General features: G+C 43.0%; 1 protein-coding gene across 2 annotated transcripts in view; it reads left to right on the top strand.

Annotated features, from left to right (window-relative positions):
• CSRNP2 (cysteine and serine rich nuclear protein 2) overlaps window positions 1-24,423 on the top strand; it is an 88,228-nt gene that overhangs the window by 51,402 nt on the left and 12,403 nt on the right. For both annotated transcript variants that reach the window (XM_073613712.1, XM_073613713.1), the window contains exons 2-4: window positions 14,033-14,207; window positions 16,771-17,030; window positions 22,187-22,483. In XM_073613712.1, the coding sequence (XP_073469813.1) occupies window positions 14,048-14,207; window positions 16,771-17,030; window positions 22,187-22,483 (717 nt within the window). In that variant the 5' untranslated portion in view covers window positions 14,033-14,047. The remainder of the gene's footprint in view (window positions 1-14,032; window positions 14,208-16,770; window positions 17,031-22,186; window positions 22,484-24,423) is intronic.

Consider the following 24,423-nt stretch of genomic DNA (forward strand, 5'->3'; position numbering starts at 1 on the left):
AAAGACGAGTAGGATTGAGGTGGATGAAGGAAATTTTTTTGTCCTTGTATTAGATGTTTGGAAAATAAATCCGCGAGCGCTACTGTGAAACCGGAATTGAAAGCACACATTAAAAGCGAATGCAAATATTGATGTGAATTCTGCAAAGCATTTTAGTGTTAGGTACATGTTATGGATGTATGTACTGCACATTATTGAAACATTTTTTGTTTGTTTTATAAATATGCACACTAAGGCCTCTTTCACACGAGGGATCCGTATGTCCATTTTTCATCCTTCTGTTTCCGGATGAAAAACAGACATACATGTATCCCTATGGAGCGTCGGATGGCAGCGATGACATGTCCGCTGACATCCGACCCACTCCGATTTGAAAGTGTAACGGAGGAAAACCCTACTTTTCCATCCGTTATCGGATCGGGTGACGACGGACACTACGGTCCGTCATCACCCGATCCCCCATAGGGGAGAGCGGTGCTCTGACAGGTCCGTTGCTGCACAGTGTGCAGCGATGGACCTGTCATCTTCCTGATCATCGGAGCGATCCCCGCTGAGCAAGCGGGTGTTCACGGGGCGGATCATCACTGATCCGCCCCGTGTGAAAGAGCCCTTAGGCTGAAGGGATACTTTCAACTGAATTTTGTTTGACATTAGTAGCGCACCTGAGTGCACTTACCATTTGTTAAAACTGAATATTCCGGGGTTTTTTGGGTTGCAGCACTATTAGTCAATTTTGTTCAGGAAAATTAATTTTCTCATTTTTCTTTTTGTAAAGGTTATAAAAGGAAAAAAAAAAAAGTATAATTTTTTTCATAACTTCATATATTTTTATCATCATTTTTTATATTTAATTTTCACTTTCTAAACTGGGGTTAGTGCAGATTACTTGTGTCATATTACAAATGTTATGGATACCTTTCCATACCATCTTCTATTTTTAAGGTGGTTCTGTAATTTTAGTAAATTTATTGAAATAGGATATGCCCTAGTTTGCATATAAACCTTGAAACACTGGTCATAATGTTCTGCTTTTAGGTAAAATGAGGAAGCAGTAAACCTCAATTGTCACTTTTCCTTTTTTTTTTTACTAGCACATTGCTTAACCTCCTGTAAATCTGATCACAAAAGCTGCTAATTTGTGTTTATAATTTTATTATAGTTGCTTGAATATTGCTCATATCTCAAAGTGTTTTGTCTAGGTAAATTCACCCCCTAGCATTTATATATGAGGCAGAGGCATGCTGGATTTGTTTGTTGTTTTTTTTCAGACATACACTTAGATTTATGTTTTGATCTTCCTTCTAAATTTTCTGAAAAACCATAAAGTTGGATGGGGAAAATCTGGTAATAAACCAAAAATGTAACATATTGCAACTTACCAAACCTTAGATGTAGTTGCCTGTTTTCACCTGGTAATCTGGCCAGTAAAACACCTCTTGTATTAGAGTGCCTCTATTCTGGACGAAGCAGCACAGGGGGCACCTTTGGACAGTCTGGAGGGATGGGAGTTATAGAAGTACTAGCAAATTTAAATACACTAACAAATTGAAGCCAAACTGCATTCCACAATTCAGTTACACAAGCAGTTACAGCAACGGTTGTTTTCCCTTTTAGGATAAAGGTTTTACATGAATAAATAAAAGCTGATCATTTTAAGCACCCCTGTTGGTGTTAAATGTTTTTTTTCAACACACTAATTGGTACATTTTCAGGACAGCTTGTTCTTTTGAAAAACAGGCTTACTGGCTGGATCACCAGATGAAAAAACTTAAAAGAAATGAATGCAGCGATCACATTTAAGAACTGGTAAGCCTGCAGTATAATAAATGTTTGCTTTTGGGTTTAATATCACTGGAAATTCTGTAAGAGACATTTGACAGTTGTGGGGCACTGGAGCTGATAGCCCCTACCTATAATACCTATAACTGAAATATGCATGCCGAGTTGTTTGTAATGGATACAATTTCTGCCTGCTGGTACCCTGGAATTCTTCTTTAAACCGGCCACATAGAACAGCCTTATTGCGGTTTCTAAACTTTCTGTGAAAACGCTTTCTGGGGACTCAATTTGTACCAGCAATATTTCCTATATAGTGAATGCTCTTATAACCAAGGAAAGGGGTATTTCACACTGGGCATTGATTGACCTCAATTATTTTTTGGCCAACGGCTGGTGTATGTGGAGCCTCTAATATAAAAAAAATATTTGTAATATAAAAAATGGAAATCTGCCATTAAAACTGACCTCTGAATTTTCCATAATATACGATGGGCCTAAAAAAATTTTTTCCATCCATGCATGGTTGCGCTTTCCCTTGTGCGTCATTATGTGTCAGTGGATGTTTTTTTGCATGCTTTTTTCTGTGTCCTTCACTAAGCGAGATCACAGTATACATTAAACATGTCAGATTTATTTCAGTGGGCCCTTAACATGCCCTAGCATGCATTTATCATATTATTATTATTGGTACTTATATAGTGCTATCAATTTTCACAGCGATTTAGGCTGGGTTCACACTTAATTCACATGCGGCTCACAGCAGGGTGTCCGGGTACATCCCTGTTCTTTGCTACAGGGACAGATTGGGCCCGCATTTTTGACTGAATTGAATTTGGACCTGAAACGGAGCCAAAGACGCACAGGACCTGTGCAATTTGCTCTGCAGCCGCCACGGAGATGTGTGAACCAGCTCCATTCAGAGCTGATAGCATTCTGTGTTCAGGTTGGTACTGCTCATAGGCCTAATCCATGTGTGGGCTGCTTAACCACTTGCCGACCAGCCGCCGCAGTTTTACTGCAGGAGAATGGCACGGTTAGGCGAAACAACGTTGTGTAACGTCGCTCTTCCCTGTGGCCACTAGGGGCGCCCGCTGCTCGTGACACACCAAGAATCGGGATCTGTGTGTGTAAACATACAGATCCCGGTTCTCTGAGGGGAGAAGAGACTGATCGTTTGTTCATACAAAGTATGAACAGCGATCTGTCATCTCCTCTAGACATTCCCATCCCCCCTTCAGTTAGAACACAGTGAGGGAACACAGTTAACCCCTTGATCGCCCCCTAGTGTTAACCCCTTCCCTGCCAGTGACATTTTTACAATAATCAGCGCATTTTTATACCACTGATCGGTGTATAAATGTCAATGGTCCCAAAAATGTGTCTGATGTGTCCGTCATAATGTCGCAGTCCCGATAAAAATCACAGATCGCCGCCATTACTAGTAAAAAAAAAAAAAACAATAAAAATGCTATAAATCTATCCCCTATTTTGTACACGCTATAACTTTTGCGCAAACCAATCAATATACGCTTATTGCGATTTTTATTACCAAAAATATGTAGAAGAATACATATCGGTCTAAACTGAGAAAAAATTTGCTTTTTTTTAAAAAAAAATGGGGATATTTATTATAAATATAAAATATTGTTTTTTTTTTCAAAATTTTCGCACTTTTTTTGTTTATAGCGCAAAAAATAAAAACCGCAGTGATGATCAAATACCACCAAAAGAAAGCTCTATTTGTGGGGAAAAAAGGACATCAATTTTGTGTGGGTGCAGCGCCGCACGCCTGCGCACTTGTCAGTTAAAGTGGCGCAGTGCCGAATCACAAAAAATGGCCTGGTCATTAAGCAGCCAAATCATCCGGTGCTGAAGTGGTTAATGGATTCCAGGTGTATCCTAGCTGTGTCCATTATCTGTTACCTAAGCATAGCCATATGTCTTCCCCTCCCATAGACCAAAGGTCATCTGAAAGACCTTCTGTTGAGACAGATTCCTAAAACTTTAGCATCCTGTTACCTCTGGCTAAACAAGCTTGGCATATCTTCAACACAAAATACAAATGAAATAAGGGTTTGATCAGTTGTGATGTTTTCTAAATCAGACAACTTGTATTATCCTAATATGAATTTTATTTTGTTGTTATGTATTAGTGTATATATCATATATACACTAATATATACACAATTATTGTATATATGTATAAATTCATGGACTTGAGTTGGGGGTGTTCTCGATGTCTCAAAAAAAAATCTGCCTTACCACCCCTGCCTGTGGCTAACCCCCTCCTTACCACCCCTGCCTGTGGCTAACCCCCTCCTTACCACCCCTGCCTGTGGCTAACCCCCTCCTTACCACCCCTGCCTGTGGCTAACCCTCTCCTTACCACCCCTGCCTGTGGATAACCCTCTCCTTACCACCCCTGCCTGTTGCTAACCCCCTCCTTACCACCCCTGCCTGTGGATAACCCCCTCCTTACCACCCCTGCCTGTGGCTAACCCCCTCCTTACCACCCCTGCCTGTGGCTAACCCCCTCCTTACCACCCCTGCCTGTGGCTAACCCCCTCCTTACCACCCCTGCCTGTGGCTAACCCCCTCCTTACCACCCCTGCCTGTGGCTAACCCCCTCCTTACCACCCCTGCCTGTGGCTAACCCCCTCCTTACCACCCCTGCCTGTGGCTAACCCTCTCCTTACCACCCCTGCCTGTGGCTAACCCCCTCCTTACCACCCCTGCCTGTGGCTAACCCCCTCCTTACCACCCCTGCCTGTGGCTAACCCTCTCCTTACCACCCCTGCCTGTGGATAACCCCCTCCTTACCACCCCTGCCTGTGGCTAACCCCCTCCTTACCACCCCTGCCTGTGGCTAACCCTCTCCTTACCACCCCTGCCTGTGGATAACCCTCTCCTTACCACCCCTGCCTGTGGCTAACCCTCTCCTTACCACCCCTGCCTGTGGCTAACCTTCTCCTTACCACCCCTGCCTGTGGCTAACCCTCTCTTTACCACCCCTGCCTGTGGCTAACCCTCTCCTTACCACCCCTGCCTGTGGCTAACCCCCTCCTTACCACCCCTGCCTGTGGCTAACCCCCTCCTTACCACCCCTGCCTGTGGCTAACCCCCTCCTTACCACCCCTGCCTGTGGCTAACCCCCTCCTTACCACCCCTGCCTGTGGCTAACCCCCTCCTTACCACCCCTGCCTGTGGCTAACCCTCTCCTTACCACCCCTGCCTGTGGCTAACCCCCTCCTTACCACCCCTGCCTGTGGCTAACCCCCTCCTTACCACCCCTGCCTGTGGCTAACCCCCTCCTTACCACCCCTGCCTGTGGCTAACTCCTCCTTACCACCCCTGCCTGTGGCTAACCCCCTCCTTACCACCCCTGCCTGTGGCTAACCCCCTCCTTACCACCCCTGCCTGTGGCTAACCCCCTCCCTACCACCCCTGCCTGTGGCTAACCCTCTCCTTACCACCCCTGCCTGTGGCTAACCCCCTCCTTACCACCCCTGCCTGTGGATAACCCCCCTCCTTACCACCCCTGCCTGTGGATAACCCCCTCCTTACCACCCCTGCCTGTGGCTAACCCTCTCCTTACCACCCCTGCCTGTGGCTAACCCCCTCCTTACCACCCCTGCCTGTGGCTAACCCTCTCCTTACCACCCCTGCCTGTGGATAACCCCCTCCTTTACCACCCCTGCCTGTGGCTAACCCTCTCCTTACCACCCCTGCCTGTGGCTAACCCCCTCTTACCACCCCTGCCTGTGGCTAACCCCCTCCTTACCACCGCGGCCTGTGGCTAACCCCCTCCTTACCACCCCTGCCTGTGGCTAACCCTCTCCTTACCACCCCTGCCTGTGGCTAACCCCCTCCTTACCACCGCTGCCTGTGGCTAACCCCCTCCTTACCACCCCTGCCTGTGGCTAACCCCCTCCTTACCACCCCTGCCTGTGGCTAACCCCCTCCTTACCACCCCTGCCTGTGGCTAACCCTCTCCTTACCACCCCTGCCTGTGGATAACCCTCTCCTTACCACCCCTGCCTGTTGCTAACCCCCTCCTTACCACCCCTGCCTGTGGATAACCCCCTCCTTACCACCCCTGCCTGTGGCTAACCCCCTCCTTACCACCCCTGCCTGTGGCTAACCCCCTCCTTACCACCCCTGCCTGTGGCTAACCCCCTCCTTACCACCCCTGCCTGTGGCTAACCCCCTCCTTACCACCCCTGCCTGTGGCTAACCCCCTCCTTACCACCCCTGCCTGTGGCTAACCCCCTCCTTACCACCCCTGCCTGTGGCTAACCCTCTCCTTACCACCCCTGCCTGTGGCTAACCCCCTCCTTACCACCCCTGCCTGTGGCTAACCCCCTCCTTACCACCCCTGCCTGTGGCTAACCCTCTCCTTACCACCCCTGCCTGTGGATAACCCCCTCCTTACCACCCCTGCCTGTGGCTAACCCCCTCCTTACCACCCCTGCCTGTGGCTAACCCTCTCCTTACCACCCCTGCCTGTGGATAACCCTCTCCTTACCACCCCTGCCTGTGGCTAACCCTCTCCTTACCACCCCTGCCTGTGGCTAACCTTCTCCTTACCACCCCTGCCTGTGGCTAACCCTCTCTTTACCACCCCTGCCTGTGGCTAACCCTCTCCTTACCACCCCTGCCTGTGGCTAACCCCCTCCTTACCACCCCTGCCTGTGGCTAACCCCCTCCTTACCACCCCTGCCTGTGGCTAACCCCCTCCTTACCACCCCTGCCTGTGGCTAACCCCCTCCTTACCACCCCTGCCTGTGGCTAACCCCCTCCTTACCACCCCTGCCTGTGGCTAACCCTCTCCTTACCACCCCTGCCTGTGGCTAACCCCCTCCTTACCACCCCTGCCTGTGGCTAACCCCCTCCTTACCACCCCTGCCTGTGGCTAACCCCCTCCTTACCACCCCTGCCTGTGGCTAACCCCCTCCTTACCACCCCTGCCTGTGGCTAACTCCTCCTTACCACCCCTGCCTGTGGCTAACCCCCTCCTTACCACCCCTGCCTGTGGCTAACCCCCTCCTTACCACCCCTGCCTGTGGCTAACCCCCTCCCTACCACCCCTGCCTGTGGCTAACCCTCTCCTTACCACCCCTGCCTGTGGCTAACCCCCTCCTTACCACCCCTGCCTGTGGATAACCCCCCTCCTTACCACCCCTGCCTGTGGATAACCCCCTCCTTACCACCCCTGCCTGTGGCTAACCCTCTCCTTACCACCCCTGCCTGTGGCTAACCCCCTCCTTACCACCCCTGCCTGTGGCTAACCCTCTCCTTACCACCCCTGCCTGTGGATAACCCCCTCCTTTACCACCCCTGCCTGTGGCTAACCCTCTCCTTACCACCCCTGCCTGTGGCTAACCCCCTCTTACCACCCCTGCCTGTGGCTAACCCCCTCCTTACCACCGCGGCCTGTGGCTAACCCCCTCCTTACCACCCCTGCCTGTGGCTAACCCTCTCCTTACCACCCCTGCCTGTGGCTAACCCCCTCCTTACCACCGCTGCCTGTGGCTAACCCCCTCCTTACCACCGCTGCCTGTGGCTAACCCCCTCCTTACCACCGCTGCCTGTGGCTAACCCCCTCATTACCACCGCGGCCTGTGGCTAACCCTCTCCTTACCACCCCTGCCTGTGGCTAACCCTCTCCTTACCACCCCTGCCTGTCGTCTAACTCCCCTACCACCCCTGTCTGTGTCTAACCCTCTCCTTACCACCCCTTCCTATTGTCAGCACTTCATTCCTGGGCCCAGGCAGCACAATGTCTTGGGCCGGCCCCCTGCCTCTCCCCCTAGCCTTTCTGGTCGTGGCCATCTTGAGTAAGGTCAGATGATTTATGTAACATTTACTTCCTCAAACCATCTGCCTTTAGCTTAAGCATGCAGGCAGGAGGGTGTGCTTGGTTGAGAAAATCCTCCTGGGATGTATGACTTCATGTGCCTAGGCATGAAATTCAGGAAGTAACCGAAGAAATGCAAAAAAAAAAAAGTTTAAAACAAGTAAATATGATATACTTTCCTATCTATTTACTAATGCTAGCAGCATAAGCATTAAAAATAGTTACTGTTGATTTGGAGAGTGAAGCTACACTGTAAACTTTGTTGGAATGTGGGACATTATTTCTTATGATTTATAGCAACTGCTTTTGGGTTGTTGCATTAAATTACTGTACTTGGCACATGAACATGGCCTTATGTACCGTGTGATTAAAAAATACACAATTCAGTTTTAGGACTGATGTATCTCGGTTGCATGCACTGAAGTCTAGGTTCACACTGACAGCGGGATTTCATACCCGCCTGTCAGTCCGACTTTGTGAGCGATTTCAGAGACAGGGCGGGTTCCTGCACAGATGCCTATACAAATCGCATGCCAAAGTCGCCAAAAATAGTACAGAAATAACTTTTGGGAATCGGTGCGGCAAAGTTGCCGTCGCACCGTTTCGGACTGTGCCATTGCCGGCAATAGCCGCTGATTTGGCACGCCAAATCGCATTAATATGAACCTAGGCTTAGAAGGGGATTGAAAGACTTAAAATGCAGAGGAAAAATATGCCTAGCTGTTATAACTATTGAACCGTGGGTGGTCATAGTAAAAGAATTGGTTTTGGTTTCTCAATTTAATGTTAGCAGGGCCAATGGGCATCCAAAGCAATGTATGGGGCAATTGGCACTGGTGCTAAATAACAGAGCTCTGGATTAATATGTAGGACAACCTGGTACAAAGCTATGCAAAGTCTAGTGTCAGATGATAGTAGCAATCACTATAGTGTGTTCTGCTTACATCTTTCCTCTGAATATCTCTGCTTTTTGGGGGCTTCAGTGTAATTTTTAGTCAATGACGGGAAGGCCAAAGTTTTGGGAGAGGAATAAGGGGGGAGGCTTTTGTGGAACTATTAAAGGGGGGGGGGTGCACGTTTTGATGCCTTTCTGGTTTAAATGACATCCAGAACTCTTAAAGCGGACCCTTAGTCATTTTTTTCAACTTTCCATCTATTAAATCTTCTGCACTTGTTGTTTTAACTTTGGATAGTAAAACATTTTTTTTTCTTCCAGTAAATACCTTTTCCGCTTCAGCCCCGGAAGATTTTACCCCCTTCCTGACCAGAGCACTTTTTGCAATTCGGCACTGCGTCACTTTAAATAAAAACTGCGCAGTCATGCAACGTTTCACCCAAATACAATTAACACCCTTTTTTTCCCACAAATAGAGCTTTCTTTTGGTGGTATTTGATTACCACTGCATTTTTTATTTTTTGCGCTATAAATAAAAAAAGAGCGCCAATTTTGAAAAGAAAGCAATATTTTGTAATATTTGCTATAATAAATATCCCCAAAAATATATTAAAAAAATGATTTTTTTCCTCAGTTTAGTTCCGATATGTATTCTACATATTTTTGGTAAAAAAAAATCGCAATAAACATATATTGATTGGTTTGCGCAAAAGTTATAGCGTCTACAAAATAGGGAATAGTTTTATGGCAATTTTTATTATTTTTTTTTTTTATTAATAATGGCAACGATCTGCGATTTTTATCATGACTGTGACATTATGGCGGACACTTTTGACACTATTTTGGGACCATTGTCATTTATACAGCGATCAGTGCTATAAAAATGCACTGATTATTGTGTAAATGACACTGGCAGGGAAGGGGTTAAACACTAGTCGATCAAGGGGTTAAGTGTGTCCTAGGGAGTGATTCTAACTGGGGGGGGATGGGCTTCCAGTCACATGACAGCGATCACTGCTCCCGATGACAGGAAGCAGTGATCTCTGTCATGTCACAAGGCAGAACGGGGAAATGCTTTGTTTACGAAGGCATCTTCCTGTTCTGCGGCTCCGTGACACGATCGCCAGGAGACCGGCGGACATAGAGTCCGCGGGTCCCACGGGCACTGTCACATTGTGCGCGGCGGGCGCGCGCCCGCAAGCCCCGCCAATTACAGGGGACATACAGGTACGCTCATTTGCCCAACGCTGCCATTGTTCCAACGTATATCGGCATGCAGCAGTCGGCAAGTGGTTATACAGCCCACTTCCTGTTTCTTATCTGGTAAAAAGCCTAGGGGCTTATGACATCATGCACAGCTCTCTCTCTCACTCTCGTGAGAGTTTGCCAGGAAGGGAGGGGGGATGAGTCATAAGCCAATGGGAGTTGCAGGGCTGGAGATGTGTGTCTGTGTAAATCCAGGAAGTGAACAGGCAGCAACTTCAGCTGCCCACAGTTAAAATGGATGCAGCCAGACTCAGTGGAGGGAGATTTCTGCAGCATATTTGGCAAGTACAGAATCACAGTATATATAAAATAATATGCAAAGTGGTTGGAGGGAAGCTCCAGAATGGCAAAGATGTTTTTATTACAAATTATGTGAGCAGACTGCAGTTCCTCTTTAAGCAGTATAAACAAGTGGTAGCCATGGTAAGAATTATTAGCATTTGTGTGGTATAGGGGATGCTTAGACACTGTAAAGGTTCGAATAATGGAGCTCATCTGAATAATGCTGATCTGGACAATACTTTTACCCATTATGGGGTCAGGATTTCATTTGACAGCACAGATATACAGGAAAAATACATATGCAAAAATGTTACGGGTTCCCTGATTTTCTTTTTAATTGCAAAAATATGACCTTTTTACTAGATTTTCTTGATTTATGCGTGATAGATTTACGACATTTTTCCATGGCCTGTCTAGATTTCTGCTCTCTGGGTTGGCTCAGTTCTGTAAGCCCATGCTGTTTGCCTGATCTCTTTCTGCTTCTACAAAAACCAGGAAGTTACCATGGCAACCAATCCAAATGAGGAGGGTGGGGGAGGCGAGACGCATTCAACCTGCTGAGGAGCAAAAACATAAAGACCTAGTCAGCCAGGAGAGAGGAAGCGGAAATCCGAACATTACAAATCATGCTAGAGAAGCTCTTATATTAAGCCCCTCTTTGTTAAAAGCAGTACTGTGTGTGGTGTTGTGACGTATTCCAGCTATTTGACTTATTTAGAGTAGGACATTTAAAGAGAACCCCTTTTGCTTTTGTAGAAAACATTTTATTTTAAGGTGTACACCATCTAAGCAGTTGGTGAGATATTTGTCATAAATTCCTAGTTTAAAATGAGAAAAAAAAAATTAATTGGAAAAAAAAATGATGGCTTACCGTTTTATTACTGATCCAATGGTGACTTTACCAATACTATTTAAAGTGATTAAAGTAAAGACTCGTTTACAAAAAAAATAAAAATAACAAACATGTTATACTCACCTCCTCTCTGCAGTTGGTTTTGCACAGAGCAGCCCAGATCCTCCTCTTCTCGGGTCCCTCTTTGCTGCTCCTAGCCCCTCCCTCCCTATTGAGTGCCCCCACAGCCAGCAGCTCTCTATGGGGGCACCCAAGCCAAGTCATGGCTCCATTCAGACACGCAGCCCCCTCTCTTCCCTGATTGACTTACTGATCTGCAGCGGCGGCAGCCAATGGCGCCGCTGCTGTCTCAGCCAGTCAGGAGGAGTGCCCCAGACGGCTTAGACATTTGTGAACATCACTGGAGAGAGAAGGGGCTCAGTTAAGTAATTAGGGGGTGCTGGGGAGGTTACTACACACAGTTTTTTAATCTTAATGCATAGAATGCATTAAGATAAAAAACTTTCTGCCTTTATAACAGATATAAAAGACACATTGTTGCAAGCCTTGTTTTCATTAATTAGTCAGTAAATGTACTTTTAAATGCCAGCAATGTAAGTATGGGAATTTGAATTGGTATGGGGGTCTTGGAAGCCCTGAGCAGAGCTCAGACGAAGGGAGTAGTAGTACAAGGAGTCAGAGTTCGTGCTAAGCAGTAGTTTGCTGACAGAAGGGAAAAGCAGAGTGCCAGATGAGTTTATCAGTCTGTCCCAGAGATTTGTTGGGGACAAGTTGCATTTATTTAACTGCAGTAGAGAAGTTTGCCTTACCAGACAGGGCTGTGCTGTGTGGTAGAACGATTTAAAGTGGCTGTAAACATCCGACGTGAAATATGAACAAAGCATATCCCTCTATAGTGTGTACTTGTCTCAATTAAGAGCACTATTGCCCCGTACACAGGGTCGGATTCTCCGACGGACCTTGTTGTCGGAAATTCCGACTGTGTGTAGGCTCCATCACACATTTTCCATCGGATTTTCCGACACACAAAGTTTGAGAGCAGGATATAAAATTTTCCGACAACAAAATCCGTTGTCGGAATTTCCGATCGTGTGTACACAAATCCGACGGACAAAGTGCCACGCATGTTCAGAATAAATAAAGAGATGAAAGCTATTGGCCACTGCCCCGTTTATAGTCCCGACGTACGCATTTTACGTCACCGCGTTTAGAACGATCGGATTTTCCAACAACTTTGTGTGACCGTGTGTATGCAAGACAAGTTTGAGCCAACATCCATCGGAAAAAATCCTAGGATTTTGTTGTCGGAATGTCCAAACAAAGTCCGACCGTGTGTACAGGGCATAAGTGTCATTTCTGTCTGCTGCTTAGTTCCTCTGCTATCTGTATGGGTCACTTCTGACAAGTTTTCCTGACACCAAGAGTAAAATGGTGACAGGGGAAGGTGCTCCAGCTGATTGCCTCAGCTCTGTTCCTGTGTTCTGTTTGGAAGGGTTTGTTTCTCTTCCCTCCATACAACTCCCAGAGCTCTCCTCCTTAGATTTTATCTGTGTGTTTAGTGGTTGCCTGAAGTTGTGGTATATATGTATTTTTTACATCAAACTAGCATAAAATACCTTAATCTGTCCTTAAACAAGCCTTTTGTAATCCTATGTACAACATAATTCAGACTATTAACTACTTGCCGCCAAATCACGTACCAGGTATTATTATTATTATTATACAGTATTTATATAGCGCCAACAATTACATAGCGCTTTACAACTTGAGGGTAGACAGTACAAATACAATACAATTTGATACAGTAGGAATCAGAGGGCCCTGCTCCTTAGAGCTTACAATCTAGGAGGGAAGGTCAAGAGATACAAGAGGTAATAACTATGGGTGATGTGCTGATTGAGAAGATAAATGTACAGTTGTTAGGTGGGGCCAGATAGGCTTCTCTGAAGAGATGAGTTTTCAGGGATCGTCTGAAAGTGGGTATGTCAGGTATGACCAGGTATGTCATTTGCATTCAAGTGGTTGTACCCGTGTGATGCTGTCCCACCAGGAGACCCAAGCTACTAGCCAGCATGTCTGCCCACTAGTTAGAGACCCAATGAATGCCGGGATCAGCTTTGATTGGGTCACCGCTATGGTAACCTGGAAGAGATAACATGACATGATTTTCAGTTTTTAAGTTTCATCTTAACGGCGCCATTTTTTGAAAATTGAAAGTATTCAAAAATGCAGATCTTGGCGTTTTAAATGCTTTCAGGTGCAAAGGAGGATTTGGAGTTTTATAGACCCCAGATCCCTCCCTAAAGAGACCTGTCACATGCCTATTGCTGTCACAAGGGTGTTTACATTCCTTGTGACAGCAATATAAGTAATCAAAAACATGATCATTGATCATGTTTGGTATCTGTTTACTCGGTACAACATCATCTTTTATATTTTACCAAAAAAATTGGGTTGTGTATTGTTTTTTTGCATTAAAATTAAAAAACGTATATTTTGCCAAAAAACTGTATTTGAAAATCCGCTGAGCAAATAACTTGTGACATAAAAAATTGCAAACCCACCAATTTATTCTTTAGGGCCTCTGCTTTAAAAAAAATATATAAGGTTTGGGGGTTCTAACAAATTTTCTAGCAAAAAAAAAAACAAAAACAGATTTTTACATGGAAACACAGTGCCAGAAAATGTCTTTTCTTCAAATGGTTAAAGGAAGGGGCAGTACTAGAGTTTGGGGCTCTTTTGGTTTTTACATTGCTAATTGTGAACATGCTTACAAGTGCGAAAATCCACAGTTGACCACATGCTGCCTTTGTATTGTCATATCATTGGCTGAGGGAGCCTTGGTGACCCAAGTTCTATTGCTTAGTTGCAGCAGAAAAGGTGAAGTCGTTGACCTGTGCTGGTAGCCTGGGTTGCCTGGATGACAGGCTGGCTGCACACAATTACAAATCCTTTGGCAAGTTAAATTTTATGTATTTAAATTTCAACCATGTATTTATCATTTTATGTGGAGTTCAGTTTTTTTTTTTTCTTTTTTTAACAAAATGTAATTGTTTGTAGCTACAGTTTGTTTATATGTTGGTTTCTGCCTGGTTTGCAGGCCGCCCTTAAACAAATGGATGCTGTGACGAGCCGAAGTCTGAAAAGAAAATTTGAAGATGTTGACGTGGGCTCCCCTATTTCTACCCCAAAAGATTCAGATGATGAAATCTCAAACAGTGACAGTGCAGAAAGCTGTGACAGCATTAACGCTCCCACCACCACTGGACTTATCCGTAAGTTCCTCTAAACATAAAGCCTACTGCTGGCATACCACCTTGTCAATGTAAATAACTCATTTATATTTTCAGAGATCCTAAAGTGTACTGGTCATGCCTGTGCAACAATGTTGGCCATTTTGTGATGGAATCAGTTATTCATAAAATGCAGTTATTTAGACCTGTGACATTCCTTTGTGTCCCATACCCATAGTCCCTCTTGATAAATAGGCCTTTTTTTATGTATGAAATAGTCAATGTTATCCTCCCAAATATTGCTTGGAAATGCAAATTTGAAAGTGCCCAATGCAGAAAACTGCATTTTCTGATTTAATTGTAATCTGTATGCATTCAAAACCCACTTTTATTAAACACTTGTGTAGCAGTCTCCCTGTTATAAAATAATGGCTGTAAATTTTTTTTAAAAAGTGATCTTTCTTGACATTTAAAAGTGTTACTGTTTATCTCCCAAGTAACACTGAGCTCAGATATTTTAAATAATATTGAAAAACTTTTTTCAGTCCCATATCTTATATTTGTACCTCTTTTATAAGTAGGTGAAAGAAGGATTATTTGGTGTATATTATTTGGTTATTTGGCCATGGCCTCAATAGCAAATGTTATACTATGTATAAATGAAAACACCAGCATAGTTACTGTATAGTTTCTGTGCATTACTTAAATCAGGTCACTCTGAAGCTTCTTATAAATTGGCCTTGTGTATGATGTGTTTGGTTTAGCTATGGCATAGACTGCACCTAGTACTCTTTATCATATCTTCTGGTGTGCACATTTACCAATGCTGTCTGTATATGCACTAAAGCATGCTTGTTATACTCACTGTGGAATCTAAGGGGTTAATCCTCTGCATTGTGTAAAGAAGCTGTTTGATCCTGTCTCCTCTGATCCTCATCTTCTTCCACTGACTCCTATATATGTCCTGATATTTACAGAGCTAGGGGACAAGCTGCACATGCTCAGTTTGGTGTGTGTTGCTAGAGTTTTTTTTTTCTTGGAAGAGTGCATGTGATCAGCACAGGGCCAATCAGCACTGTCCAGACAGAGGGTCAGGGGTTCTGCAACCTTATAGGACAGTCAGAGTAGAACGAAAACTCCTCCTACAAGCTTTAAAGGGGTTGTAAAGGTTAGGTTTTTTTCACCTTGATGCATCCTATGCATTAAGGTGAAAAAACACCTGGCAATAATGTCCCCCCCCAGCCCTCCCGGTGTCCTCTTCTCCATGGAGTCTGCCCGTTGATTGGATAGATAGAAGAGATTGATTGCTGTCAATCACATCCAATGACGCGGCCCACCGGGGTGCAGGACCGAGTTATACACTCTGTGTCTACGGACGCAGCGTGTATGACAGGGAGCATGCCCACAAGCTAACCCCCTCGGGATAGAGCTTCCCAGAGGGAGGTTAGCTTTTGCGGGGAGGAGCCAAGACAGCCGCCGAGGGACCAGAACAGGAGGATCGAGGCCACTCTGTGCAAAACGAACTGCACAGTGGAGGTAAGTATACCATGTTTGTTATTTTTTTTTTTTAAAAAGAAACAAACCCATACAACCCGTTTAACCAGACCCTGATAGAAGTCACAAGACTGCTATATACTGCTGATGAGAAATGAGAAAAGGTATTTAGCAGTTTATATTTACTAAATTTCCATGTTCCATTTCCATGTTCTGTGTACTGTGAAGACCAGACATAGTGAATGCAGGCTCCTGGGTTTAGTAACACTTTAAATGAACTATATATTGCTAAAATTGTGGGCATATATCCTATAAATTGTGTTTTAAAATGAATGAAGTTTGTAAAATACAAGAAAAATCTTATTGCTTACCCAAACCAAACAGATTTTAGACTGTTTTTGACTTTACAGGCTGATGGGCCTCCTCAGCCCACTTGCCTGCATTATGCGCCATTCTAGTGGGAAAATATGTTACAATATAGAGTCATCAAGATAGCCAAAGGGTTGGGTAGGTTGTGATAGTTTCTCTCATCACAGGCTTTCTTCAAAATGGAGTGATGGAATGAAGTGTGCTTCTTCACTTCTCTAAATATAGACACCATGAGGGCAGCTGACTTTGCCAAAGGCCAGATTAGATGGTTTTCCTCAAAATGCTTCTCCAAACACCTCTCTCTTCCTTGACATCCCTCCCAAAAGCACCTTTGTCCTTGGTAGTCACTGGCTTGCAACTAGCATATGTCAAATAAAGTTAGAATACCTGATTTCCATACTTGTTCCAGGTTAGCAACCCAGGAAGTTCTGAAGCCCTTTTTCTCAGTCGTTTACTTATTGCACTCTAGTAGTTCAATGATTTTAGCTGGTTGGCTGAAAGTTATTGTTTAAGATTAAAAAAAACTGGTCTGATTTTTTTTTTTTTTTTTTTTTTTTTTTTTTTACTATTCATACTTCATTAGCAAACACACATTCGTTTTGAAGAAATATAGAAAGATTTTATGTCCTTTAACATTAATTTGAAGGTGTACATTAGATCTAATGTTGCTTTGTATTTAGTAGGATCTTTTGTAAATGTCTTCAAATAAATTTGTAATACATATCTGTCATGGTTTGTTCAGCGACATCCATCCTGAAGAGGCAGAAACTCCTGAGACAGAAGAATGTGCGCTTCGACCAAGTGACTGTATACTACTTCTCCCGGCGACAAGGTTTTACCAGCGTGCCAAGTCAGGGGGGCAGTTCCCTTGGCATGGCGCAGCACCACAATTCAGTGCGGAAATATACCCTGTGTGAGTTTGCACAGGAACAGGAAGTGACACACCGAGAAATCTTACGTGAGCACTTGAAGGAAGAGAAGCTTCACACAAGAAAAATGAAGGTGAATGTCTTGTCCTTGTATCTGTTAACTGGTAGCCATCCATACTTTCTAAGCCAAGATGATCCTGTATAGATGTGTTTGAAGGAAGATAGTTTTTTCCCATAGCATTGTGGCATAATGAAACTCAATATTTTGAATTGGCAACAAGAACTGTTCTTCCTCCAACCATACTTGTCAACAAGGCACTTTGATATTAACATTTGTGAAGCACCGTGTGACAAAAATGTCCCAGATATGTCAGCGCCTTCAGCTTATTTTAGTGCATTATTCACAGAATATAGAAGCTTACACGTGCCAATTAATGTCGCTATCAGTCGTAGGCTAGCTCACCTAGCAGTATGTGTTTGTGAGTGTTGGATAAAACTTGTGTCACTATGGGGTGAAAATTTAAACTCTATGTAGGTAGAGATCTGAGAAGAATTGAACCCAGGAACCCACTTTTGCAGGGTCATCAATCCAGCAGTCTGAGGCCATTCATCATTGTGATGTCTGTCATGGCTTTTTAACGATTTTTGAATTAACAGAAAATGCTCCTGTCAGGTTTTTACTGCTGTGTGAGGCTCCATTAGGCAGATATAACCTCAGTCCTGCTGAATATGGTTCCACCAGATAGGAAGTGAAGGAATAGGAACACAATCAGAAATTAAAATCTGAAAGCACAATGCTGATGTACATTAAATGCGCTTGCATCACCTTCACAACCTCCTTTTCTCTTGTCTCCCTTGGGGTGCATGATGAAACCTCCCTTTGGAGATTTGTGATCTGTCTAGTATCTTTCTATTTCTACAAACAGCCCCATGCAATAACTTGCGCCATACCCCCCATTTAAAATGTATTTCCCTGCTAGTGTATAGTGAAATTTAGGGTCAAAATTTAATAAAAACAAATCAATTTACTATTTATGGTGATGGAGAAGCAATACTGGACCCAAAGGTCACAGTATATATCAATATACTGTACTGCAAATTTAGAAGAAAAAAGTCTATAGTGTACAGATAATCTGTGTGCTCATAAACTGTCAAATCTATAAAGGGGCTACTACATTTTAACCTAAATAAATTTAAACTAAATTGAAAATGCTTTCCAGAAACTTAACTGTGAAAAAGTTGAAACGCCCGTTCAAGTTGCCCTAACCTTTAATCCAACTTTCAAAATAAAAAAAGTTACAATTAAATATGTATGCCTGGTTCTGACTTGTCTTGTCCTCCTCCATTTATCTTTATGCATTATTCCAATTTATAACTTCATAACCTGTTTATATGTGGAATTATCTAAAATGAAATGAACCGTTTATCTCTTGAGTTGACAACCACTGATGCAAGCAGTATATAGGACCCTTACATCATCAAAGAGCTTCAAATAATAATCAGTCGTGACACTTTCACTGCAGACTGCTGGGGTCCATGGGCTGCACAAGGAGTCCCAATAGGCCACAGGTTGGGCACCAGGGGTTTCGAGTTTTATTTTCTCAAGAAGTGTTATCACCACCTCAAATGGTTTCTTTTATCATTTCCGGAGCTATAATTCACATGATAAAACACAATTTAATTTTACTTTCAAAATGCCACTAAAATTGATAAAATGTATACAGAATATGGTTAGTTTAGCAAATTCAACAATGCTTTAAATGAAAAGAGAAATCGGTTTTCAAGCATTAGTTTAAAAAAATAAAATAAAAAAAAATAAAAAATGGTATTTTCCTCGAAAGCCAAATATTTTAAATCGAAAATGTCAAACGTTCCAGCAATGCAAATTACATTCTGCTTAGCACTATTTGCCTTTGGATTATGTGCTGTTGCGTGGTAAATTTGGATGCAGTTTTAGTACAAACCTTTTAGTTTAGAAAAATACACTATTTATGGTATTCCCTGTATCTTAACAATCATACATAGGTGAAGAATTTAGCTGCCACCCATTGTCCTTAGAATTTCATAGCATTATTATTATTATTCTTGAACAAGACTGTCAGAGATGCAAAATAATTCTCATGTCCTCTTTAAAGTGCTTGTTATGGTTAAAATGAAAAAATATTGCAATGCCTCTTTAACCACTTAAGGACCGGAAGGATTTTACCCCCTTAATGTCCAGGCCATTTTTTGCGATACGGCACTGCATCGCTTTAACTGACTGCGTGGTCGTGCAAAGCTGTACCCAAAGAAAATCTATATCCTTTTTTCCCCACAAATAGAGCTTTCTTTTGGTGGTATTTGATCACCTCTGTGGTTTTTATTTTTTGCGCTATAAACAAAAAAAGAGCAACAGTTTTAAAAGCGAAAGCTATTTTTTTTTACTTTCTGCTATAAATATCCCAAAAAAAACAAATAAAAAACAAATTTCTTCCTTAAATTAGGCTGATCTATATTCTTTTACATATTTTTGGTAAAAAAAAAATCGCAATAAGCAATATTTTTTTTTTTACTAGTAATGGCGGTGATCTGCGATTTTTAATGGGACTGCAACATTGCGGCCGACAGATCGGACACCTAGCTGACATTTTTTACACTTTTTTTGGGAACCAGTAACATTATTACAGTAATCGGTGCTAAAAATATGCACTGTTATTGTACTAATGACATTGGCAGGAAAGGGGTTAACATCAGGAGCGATCAAGGGGTTAAATGTGTTCCCTGCAGGTGTTTTCTAACTGTATAGGGGATGGGCTGCCTGGGGAAACACACATCCGTACTCCTGCATAGCAGAAAGACAGGATCTGTGTGATCTCCCCTGTCAGAACTTAGATCTGCCTTGTTTACACAGGCAGATCCCTGTTCTGTCACTCCGTGGAACGATCGCGGGTGGCAGGCGGACATCGCGCCCACAAAATAGAGTTCCCGAGCCGACATACAATGACAGCGATTCACGGGAACGAGCTGACCTGCCGCAGTATAATGATGGCAGCTGGTCGGCAAGTGGTTAAGCTATTTACATGTGATTTCTCATGTCTGTTTTGTTTTTCTGCCTGCCCATGCTCTAAAATACCTGGTTGATCCTGCCTGTGCTGCCACTCCTACATGTAAACTGACCACATTATAATGGCAGCTGATCCATGCTACCATGGTCAGTTTACATCTTGTGTCATCCTGGTAAAGATACAGGCATGCTGTACTATTGCCCTGTGCGCCTGTATCTACCATAGTCAGTTCAAAGTAGATCTGTGCATCGAAGAGCAATCATGTGATCTGCATTTTGGAAGATGGACAAACTGTAAAGGCAAGATTTTGTTTTTTTTAAACAAAGATCAGTGCCTATTTAAAATTGATTTTGTCTGTTGACAGATAATTTGGTTATTAGGAAAGGTTACAACCACTTTAAAATCATATATAATTTGCATATTCCCAACCTATCTGCTATTTCTTCTGTATTCTGGGGTATTCTTTAGTATTTTCATTTTGTACCTGCAGTACACTTGGTGCTTTGAGGTATTCATACCCCTTGAGATTTTCCACATATTGTCTTGTTACAACCAAAAACGTAAATACATTTTATTGGGATTTTATGTGATAGACCAACACAAAGTGGCACATAATTGTGAAGTGGAAGGAAAATGATAAATGGTTTTCAATTTTTTTTTACGTTTAAATATCTGAAAAGTGTGGCGTGCATTTATAGTCAGTCCCCTTTGCTCTGATACCCCTAACTAAAATCTAGTGGAACCAATTGCCTTCAGAAGTCACCTAATTAGTAAATAGAGTCCACCTGTGTGTAATTTAATCTCAATATAAATACAGCTGTTCTGTGAAGTCCTCAGAGGTTTGTTAGAGAACCTTAGTGAACAAACAGGCATCATGAAGGCCAAGGAACACACCAGATAGGTCAGGGATAAAGTTGCGGAGAAGTTTAAAGCAGGGTTAGGTTATAAAAAAAATATCCCAAGCTTTGAACATCTTACGGAGCACTGTTCGATCCATCATTCGAAAATGGAAAGAGTATGGCACAACTGCAAATCTACCAAGACATGGCCGTTCACCTAAACCAACAGGCTGGGCAAGGAGAGCATTAATCAGAGAAGCAGCCAAGAGGCCCATGGTAATTCTGGAGGTGCTGCAGAGATCCACAGCTCAGGTGGGAGAATCTGTCCACAGGACAAGTATTAGTAGTGCTCCCCACAAATATGGCCTTTATGGAAGAGTGGCAAAAAGAAAGACATTGTTGAAAGAAAGCCAAAAGAAGTCCCGTTTGCAGTTTGCGAGAAGCCATGTGGGGGACACAGCAAACGTGGAAGAAAGTGCTCAGGTCAGATGAGACCAAAATTTAACTTTTTGGTGTAAAAGCAAAAGGCTATGTGTGGCGGAAAACTAATACTGCACATCACCCAGAACACACCATCCCCACCGTGAAACATGGTGGTGGCAGCATCATGTTGTGGGGATGCTTTTCTTCAGCATGGACAGGTAAGCTGGCCATAGTTGATGGGAAGATGGATGGAGCCAAATGCAGGGCAATCTTAGAAGAAAACCTGTTACAGTCTGCAAAAGACTTGAGACTGGAGCGGAGGTTCACCTTAAAGCAGGACAACGACCCTAAACATACAGCCAGAGCTACAATGGAATGGTTTAGATCAAAGCATATTCATGCGTTAAAATGGCCGGTCAAACTCCAGACCTAAATCCTATTGAGAATCTGTGGCGAGACTTGAAAATTGCTGTTCAGACGCTCTCCATCCAATCTGACAGAGCTTGAGCTATTTTTCAAAGAAGAATGGGCAAAAATGTCACTTTCTAGCTGTGCAAAACTGGTAAAAAGCTGTGCAAAAAGACTTGCCACTGTAATTGCAGTGAAAGGTGGTTCTACAAAGTATTGACTCGGGGGCTGAATACATAAATGTGTGCCACACTTTTCAGATATTTACTGGTATTTGTAAAAAAAATTTAAAACCATTTATTATTTTCCTTCCACTTCACAACTATGTGCCACTTTGTGTTGATCTATCGCATAAAATCCCAATAAAATACATTTACATTTTTGAGTTGTACGTAACATGACAAAATGTGAAAAATTTCAAGGGGTATAAATCATTTTTCAAGGCACTGTATTGCATACCATATCTCCCCCAAAAATGTCCCACTATGCCCTTGTGCCTTCCCCACCATGGGGTTTTGTTCTACAGATTTTTCCACTAAACAAAGTTTTGGCTTTTTGCTTCTCTCCATGGGCAGCTGACAAAAAATGGTACCATAGAGTCTGAAGAAGCCGATGGCCTCACCTTAGAAGATGTGTCAGACGAAGATATAGATGTAGATAGTGTAGAAGTAGATGACTACTTCTTCCTTCAACCATTACCAACTAAAAGACGTCGAGCTCTGCTCAGAGCAGCTGGAGTTCATCGTATAGATGCTGAGGAGAAGCAGGAGCTTCGTGCCATCCGTCTCTCCAGAGAAGAATGTGGATGTGACTGCCGCCTATTCTGTGATCCAGAAGCTTGCCCATGTAGTCAGGCTGGGATCAAGTGTCAGGTGGGTTATTGAAGTCTGCTTTTAATGTATTGACTCCAGAGGAAAAACAAAAGTGCTGTTATTTTACAGGACATATCATTTTTGCATAAGCCTCCTTCCTGCCTTGCTGTGTCTCTAATGTGGATCTCCTTTGTCATGTAGAGGCAGCATTTGAAACATTACTCTTACTGAAAATGACTGCCAGATCTCAATGAAGTAGACATTTTCGTGGTTTTATTTGCCATTCTGCAGTACCTGGGTAGCTGTCACTGAGCAAACATTACACAACAAAGCATACTGTATGTTCATAAAGGGTAATTGTACGTATACTAACAGTGAGTGCAAAATGTATGCACAATAGTGAATTTCTGTCATCCCATAAGCTTCAATCACACCTATGCAGGTATGATGGTGAACATGTGTTTTTTGTGCTATTGGGTTGCCCTACACACGACAGAACGACAGAAGGACAGAAGTGCACCCAACTTTTTTTTTTTTTTATTGCATTGCACTGCAGCACATGGCAGTGAGTTACCAAGCTGTATGATTTGGCACATGATCTTTGTCTGGTTTGTTTGGGGTGCCATTAAGAATGAGTAGCACCTCAAGCAGTCTGGAAGAAATCAGTATTGAACATGGGCTCACATTGTGCTAGTGTGAATAGGCCTTAAAGAGAGCACATAGTGGTTTTGTTCATATTTTCTTATATTTCAATTTCAATTATATCATATTTAGGATTTCATGAAAATAACGTTTTAAAAATGTTCCTTTTTTAGTCTGTAAAGTTAGCCAGCAGGTGGCGCTGTTGGCTGCTTTTCGTGGTCAGATGTTATTTGAATACAGCCTGTTTACAGAGATCAGTGGTAGGGATGGGCAAAATCTGCCAGGATCCTGCCAAGCTTGTTCAAAGTTTGGCTGAATCTAGTTGAAGTCTGTAGGGGTTGATCTTGTTAAACTTTAGCCATTTAGGGCTAATAGGCAAACCACTGTCAAAAATGTATGGGAGGCTCAGCACTGCCATGTAACAATGCCAAAAAACTGCAGGGTGGAAAAGATCTTTTTATGTGGCTTGAAGGATAGCGTTAAAACTACACAAATCCTTCAAAATAACATCTGTGGAGCGTGCCTTTCCATGGTGCTTGATGTTGATGTCATAGACTGACATACTGCAGCCCTTGTGAGGCTTTACTAAAAGAATTAAAATACAGCATATATCAGGGATATTGGTCCAAAAGGTACTACAGATGTAGTACAGACAGATGTACTACAAAAATTAAGATACAGTAGGTAATACAGTAGTTCCAGCAACAGGACATTTTTTTAAATAGGCAAGGATAGGCCCAAATTTACTAGAGACAAAATGCACAGGCTGGGCTTTCATTACATGAATTAAGACACCGCAGAGGATACATAGTGCAAAACTGGCCAGCAGCAGGACCATTTTAATTAGGGACAGTAGGTCTAACTGGTATATACCTGATTTTTATTTTCTCTATGGGGGCAGGTGGTACGGTGAATGTGTGTATATAATGTAAGGCGGTTTCGTTGCACAATATTCTTGCACTTAACTTTTCTTTCTTTCTTTCAAAACGATGCAGCGGCATGCTGCAAACAAAATGCAGTTTCCAGAACAGATGGTCAACAACTAGGGAATGTTGGTTTTGCTTTGAGCACCCTAAAAATGTATTAAAAAAAAAAAAAAAAAAAAAAAAAAAAAAAGCACTATCAATATATAATAATACTACACAAAACAAATAAACTCTAAAATACCACTGTTAAAACAAGTCACATTTTTTTTTTTTGCTATGGATGGGGCAGCAGCTGCTGACTTTAAATCAACCAAAACATTTAAATGAGACAAAAAAGCCTACAAAAATAACACCTCTGCAAAAGCTTCCAATTTGCTGACTCTGTGCCCCTCTTTATAGTGAGGGGGCTGGTTTAACCAAAAACCACCTTTA

This window comes from Aquarana catesbeiana, linkage group LG02 (genome assembly GCF_042186555.1).
Source record: "Aquarana catesbeiana isolate 2022-GZ linkage group LG02, ASM4218655v1, whole genome shotgun sequence".
In the NCBI taxonomy this organism is placed as follows: domain Eukaryota; kingdom Metazoa; phylum Chordata; class Amphibia; order Anura; family Ranidae; genus Aquarana; species Aquarana catesbeiana.